Source organism: Pleurodeles waltl, chromosome 8 (assembly GCF_031143425.1).
Source record: "Pleurodeles waltl isolate 20211129_DDA chromosome 8, aPleWal1.hap1.20221129, whole genome shotgun sequence".
Lineage (NCBI taxonomy): Eukaryota > Metazoa > Chordata > Amphibia > Caudata > Salamandridae > Pleurodeles > Pleurodeles waltl.
Window position 1 is genome coordinate 405169603 of NC_090447.1, and position 6858 is coordinate 405176460.

The window sequence follows — 6858 nt, forward strand, 5'->3', positions numbered from 1 at the left end:
CACACCAACATTCAATAGCATCAAAGGAACAATTGCTAGGGGCCAAAGTTTTGTTCAGACCAAAACGTTGGGTCCCAGCACTTATTCTTTCACAAATTAAGCACTAGTCATCACCTTGGTGAGCATGCTTCTCAAGCACAAGAATAGAAAGCTTAGTGGCTTGGGCATGCTCACTCCTAATTTTGTCTTTCACATTTATTCCACTCCCTGTTATGTTGCAGATTTGCAAGTTATATTTTTTAAACATTATAAACGTATCAGTGATTACTGAGTCATCACAGCCACTAGGTAGATGTGGGCGAGCAACTGAATGCTCGAACCAGGCTTGAGCCACATACTAGGCTGTGGCTCATCTCTAAGACCTCTTGGAAGCTTGAGTCCAAAAAGAGCTGAGTTTTCAAAGGAAACGTTGGCTCATCTTGAGGTCCTCTTGGAACCTAGAGCCCAAAAGGAGCTACGTTTTCACAGGAAGCGATGTGGTCTAGTGGCAACAACTGCTGAGCATGCAGCATAGGAAACCACAGCCTCAAGTCAAAATCATGTGAATCCAAGCAAATCTCACTGTCCTGAAAAAAGAGATGTAACATAATTTGCATCTATTGTGAAGCACTTGTATGTCCTTGTGCAAGGCTTGAGCTATGCAAAACTACCAAAGAATAAAGATAGAATATGGATTATGCTTGTCACTCACACTTTAACCTCGCACTGCAACAATTAAAGATAAAGCAATTACATCTGATGTGGGAAATATGTACCTCTTTAATGGTTGAACTGCACAATGAGAAACCACAAATCCTGGAATCATTTCTGCCATTGGAGCTTGACCTTATTGTGTTATCCTAGGTAAATACTTTATTTTACTGAGCCTCCTTTTTAACTATCACTCACGAGCGTGCCTTCAAATACGTGAAAACAGGAGGTGCACAGTACAAAAAGCTCTTGTGTTTGATTTAATAGCCTAACATGTTGCTCCTTCTATAATAGAAAGCTAGGCTTATATAGGGCACACGTGACAAGTGACTTGCCTCTCAGCTGACTAAATGTATTGTTGGTCAGCAGAATGGGTTTGTCAGTTCATGTTTAAAAACGTTCACTTTTAATAAATACTTCTCAATGCACAGATAATCTGGTGTGCTAAGGTAAAGTCCTTCTCTATGTTTACGAAATACACATTTTTGAATTTTGAAGACACATGATCACATTGAAAGATGATGTTGCACGATTTATATGCCAAATATTTTCACCTTAGAGAGCCCCACCCAACAATGTTAGCTTGGCTCTCATTGTTAGTTACTAGGACCTGAGATTGTTACAATATAAAATAAAACCATAGTGATGCTTTTACTGACACACTGAAGAGTACGAAGATCGTATATTCAAATCACAGCAAAGGTTCTGATGAGTGCGTGCCTTTCAGGGAGTAGCTAGAGTGACACATCAGCCTTGTTCTGACCAGATGGAAACTAATCCGCAATATTTTTCCTGGCACGATGATTCGCCAAGAACATTTCTTTTTAACGTTTTATTACCATGCGACTCCTTCCTGCACCCCGACACCTTTCCATTATTCCCGCCCATCGCTGTAAACAGCTTAAAAGTACACTTAGGCTCATCTGTTGGAATAAAATAACAGATCTCTGTGATCGCCCAGGGCGTGCCCTTCCTCCCCAAGCAAGGCGGGTCACTCCTGCCTCGAGAGTGCTAGAGCCAGGGAAGCACGCCACCCTGAAAGAGTACCACCGCTGTGCCCACCGCGGGCAGTGATACACTGACACCATCGTTAACTCTGACATGTGTCCCATATCTTGCTGCTCCGAGCCAAGCACACTAACGTTCGGGATGGGCAGACCTGTAAACTCACCGACACGCGCCGCGCACACTTCCGGCTGTCATTACCCAGCAGCGTCCTTAACTTTTAGGTTGTTGCTATGAAAACGAACAAAGACCAGTAAAAAGCACTTTGGCCTATAAAATGTGGTCCCTCAGATGTAATATTTCTCAATGTATTATTAGTTATTATATTATTTATTTATTTATTAATGCATGCCCGTGGCAGACATGGAACATAAAACTAGTTTTGCTGCTAGGAGGCTTATGCTGTTACACTACAACGTGATAAAACGTAAGGGAATCTGAAAGAGACTATTTTAATATTCGAGAAAATAGGGTGGCAGTGCTTCAGCAAATCTAAAATATTCTGCATGTTAGCATCATGCTACTGTCCAAAATGCTGTATTAGCAATCACAAATGTATGGTAAATGTGAATCAATCGTAAACACAGCACTTAGAGCGGTTTACTAAGATCTTCAGGATCTGGATCCATCAAGTCAAGATTTAAGCAGGGAGAGGGCCAGGCCTGCTCAGCTCGCTTCTCACCTACTAATATTTGTAAAATAGTTTCACTACAAATGTCTCAATGACTGGAGTCTCAACTACATTGTCCATCAGTTCTGGTGCTTTGGTTGGAAGTCTGAAGAATATTACATTGCTACGCAAGCCTCAGCCTCTGTGTTCTTAGTCTGGCAACTATGAAACTGCATGACCACTGCACCTCATGCTGCATTGCCAACAAATCCAGTCCTATTCTTACATTTGCCACAAGGATGCATTCTGGGACTTGGCTTGGTTTAACGCAAATAATTTCTTTGGATTGTCATAATTGATAAAGAAGGATTTGTAAAGGAAAGGCCCAAGAATTGCAAAGCTGTAAACATTCTTTGTATAATCATACAGTTTTCCAGATTCAAAAATCCACATATGTGTAAGCAAAAATACATGTTTTATTATTCTCTAAAACAATATCTACCTTCACTTCTGTAGGATCGGTAGCAGGTTTATACTATAGAAGATCACAAGAACGCAACTGGACGTAAGGTTCACCAGATAGGCAGGTACTGGATGAACTGTGCACTTTAAAGTTAGTTCAAAGTTAAAAGTTTAACTTTAAAGTTAGTTCGGCTGATGGCAGAAAAACGTGCTTGGGTCATCACTACGAGGAACTGAACATCTGAAGTCATCAGTAAAACCCGGCATCATTCTACTCTTAAGTACTCTGCTACACCAGTGTTCAGGTAGTATGATCCAAACACTGAAATCCACAGTGCTTACACCCACTACCAGTCCCAAGATACAATGTGCCCTTAGTCAAAGAGACTGCAGGGAAACTGCAATTCCCCAGAAACATTACGCCAGGGCCATGTACAGAATAAAGCTTGGTGTCCACAAATAAAACCAAGAAAACATGCTACTACCATCAATCCAACGACAACTACTGTCACTACATGACAAGAATTAATTGTGCCACGACTTAAAGGGGACATCTGCTGACTGATGTCAGAATAGAGCTCAAAACCCCAGGTGACATCATCAAACAAACATTCTAGTATGTTTATTGTTAATGGTTGTTGGAGATGAGGGACTGGGTAAAGAGAAATGTTTACTTTCTCTACAGGGGATGGCCTCTTTAAACACAGAACCCACACTGGCTTTTTCTAAGGTGGTGTGTTATGAATGTCACACAAGGACAAGCATTGGTACTACTGAAACCCTTGAGACATCCTCACAGCCTTAAAACGTGTAACCCCACTGATGTCCACACAGGGCGGAAAAAAAACACATGCCTAGAATGAATGTACATGGGGACTCTCAATATGTCTGCATACAACAATCACAAGATACACAGAAATACTGTCAATGGTAGGAAGCAATGTGTTATGAATGAATCACGACATACATGGTGAATATATCAGTTAACGTACCTCTCCAATTCTCCTGTTGCATGGGTTTACTACTTAAAACGTAAGGGTCACGACCACAATGTATGAACTGGCATGCTTTATGCCCCATCTTACAACCCAGGACTTCTAGTGCCATTACAAAGCTAAGAGGGTGTATTTTGCCACAGTTAGAAAATTAGATTCATGGTAGTGCTGTGATGCTCAGGGTTCACAGTCAGTGTTGTGAACAGAATGCATGGTGATAGAACTGAAGGCACTGTCCAGGGTGCCAGTTTAATGTCCACAGCAAATAGCCTCAGACACTATTTTTGTCACAAAGCACTGTGCTAATGAAATATGTCATGACAAACACCGCCGCCCCACATGCATGTGCGTAGTATATTAGTAAGAATAACAAGAACCCCTGGCTGAAGACACTGTGCCAATACCACATGACAACGTTCTGCAACAACCAAGTCCAGGATGCCGCTTGCCATTACCAACCCAGCTGTCGTCATTATCATACAAGTGGTCATCATTATTCTGATGGTGTATCATGACACTACAATGTTGCAGTAGCTACTGAAGGCTAAGGTTTGCTGGAATATACATTTTTGTTAGAACTTCTTTCACAGCAAGGGGAGTTGGGTAGAAACACTGATACAGTTACATCTATTTCATATGAAAGAGCAGGCAATTAATTCATTATTCACTGTGCCAATATAATGCCAGGATGCACTGGGCCAATGATATGTCAAGGAGGCACATCAGCCTACAAGACGTTCAGAATGCATTTTGCTACTCTTAAAGCAAGGGTCCATGGTGACCCCAAAATGCTCTACAGCCCACGTTACCCACAAGCCCCAAGGATACCTGCTGTACACCAAGCAATCTGTATGGTTGATCTCCGTGTCAGAGCGATAGCGTCGGTAGTCTTCCCACAGGTCCTTGAGGGCAGTGACAGCGAGGATGAAGAGCACAGGTGCCAGTGCCATCTCAGGCTTGAAAGCATTGACAGAGGGTACGAAATTCAGAAGAGCGATAAAGACAAAGTAGATGTTGGCCATGCGGTGGAACTGCTCAAATAAGTTCTTGGGCAGGAAGGAGAGCACTGTGTACTTGGTGGTCTTAATGCGGTTGCCAGGTAGATGCCTGTTTGGGTTGTCTGGGGCTGCCTTGGCTGCCGATGGCAGTAGCAGGCTCTGGGATCCCACCTCGTACAGAAGATTGGAGTGCACTGTCCATCCTCTAGCCTCCCGCTTTCCCTTTTTTTTCCTCTTCTTTTTCTTCTCCTCTTCATCTGTGGCCTGAATGGCGAGATCACCATTCACCTCGCCATCCTTCTCCATTTTAAGTAACCAGTTACCTAGGGGTGTAGTATTTTCTCCAACACACTTTGAAGAAGACTAATCCACACTGCCCAGTTTACAGTTTATGTTTACTGAAAGAGTTCACAAAACAAAACCCAAAAGTAACCATCAACCACACACCTGTGGTCAACAGAGCAGTCGGCTGGTCACAAAGAGCTACAGTGACAAGGCATATCCAAAGTTATCAAACTGCCCCCAGGTGGGCAACTGAAGCTCCAAAGTGGTCAATTAGTTCCTCTGAAATCAACTATATTCTAAAAGTTAGGAAAGAACTGTCCAGGTGCCAAATCACAGATAAAAAATGATCAAAGCAACCAAACAGCTAATCAGTGGCCCACAATCTCATCAATAACCGTACACATCTTCAGTGATCTGTCATATCCCGAGTAACGAATCAGGTCACAGGTGGCCAAACAGCTTCTCGGTGATCAATTAGCTCATCCGTGCACGGCGCAGCCTTTTGTATCCAAACTTTTCAATAATCAAACATCTTATTGACCAACATGCCTTCTGATATGTCATCAAAGCCTCCACAATGAATAAACATTTCTTAAGCAATGGAGCACCTCCTCCGTGTCCATCCTCCAGCTACCCCACCTCTCATCGTAGGAGGAACTCCCAATGTAAGAAGCGGCAAAACGAAGAAACAAAAATTGGTTTCACAACTCCTGGTTTGGGTCTTTATTTTGCTTTTCGCGGCAGCTCTTTTCCCGGTGCAGGGCGACGAATGTCCAGTGGCGCTTCCGCTTTTATTTCCTATTTCCTCTCGGTTTAAAATCGCTACTTTTAAGCCACTAGTCTGGAAGCTTGCTGCCTACTTCGTGTTTTGCTGTAATCCCGGTGCATTTTGGGCCCCTCCTCCACGTCACTCCCACCAAACCAGACTAGTTTCCGCCCCTTGGACGCACGTAGTGAGGCGGCAGGAAAACAGAAGGGCTTATTTTCAGGGAACTATTTGAAGGGCAGTCTAAAACAGTAAAACTTGAAAGCAAACTTGTTCAACTCCAGTACGAAAAGGCAAGCGACAGTATTCTGTTGAAGCTATCAGTATCAACAAGCTGATATGTTAATTTACCACTGCTCAAGTTGATATGTTAATTTACCACCGCTGACTCCCCTAACATCGGCAATGCCGAAGCCGCTTACTCAATGGCTTGTGGGGGACGGTAAAGGGGGTTTCTGCGTCTCATATTTGTTTAACTGTCTCCGGGAAACCTGAGAAGGCCGAAATGACTGCTTCGTGGCTTGGCGTGTTTGCCCAAAACACATGATGGTGTAAGCAACGTGGGCTCCCTCTTTCCCTAGCCGGGACACTTTCGAATATGCGTGAAATAAAAAAGGAGTGTGGCATTTTGCAATACATCAGTGAACCCCTTTCCTGCCCGTAGGCAACTCGCAGAATGTGCCTTAACACACACACGCGAATTTATAGGCAATCATTCTTAAATGTTCCGTTAGGTGAAACTGGAATGTCGCTAAGCTCAACAAAGCAGGAAAATGCAATATATCCACACCTTATTATCATTGTACCACCTCATGTGTCCCTGGGCGTAGAATCTCCAAAATGCCAATGGTAGCAGAAATGACACCACACACAGTTTTCCCTGGGAAGGCAGCAGATGACCTTTGATAGAGCGTTCCGACCTAATAAATTACCTGTATTTGGACGCTCTTGGGTCGATGAATCTTTTGACCAAGTGGGGCTCTCTTCACCCGAGATTAGTCAATTTAATCAAATCAATAATCAATAACGAACATAAGCAATGCCCTG

General features: G+C 43.1%; 1 protein-coding gene across 1 annotated transcript in view; it reads right to left on the bottom strand.

Moving 5' to 3' along the window:
- The window catches only part of ATP10A (ATPase phospholipid transporting 10A (putative)), a 1009168-nt gene extending 1003237 nt beyond the window's left edge, over window positions 1–5931 (bottom strand). The window contains exon 1 of the mRNA XM_069204275.1: window positions 4591–5931. Within this exon, the coding sequence (XP_069060376.1) occupies window positions 4591–5066 (476 nt within the window). The 5' untranslated portion in view covers window positions 5067–5931. The remainder of the gene's footprint in view (window positions 1–4590) is intronic.
- Window positions 5932–6858: the final 927 nt, after the last annotated feature.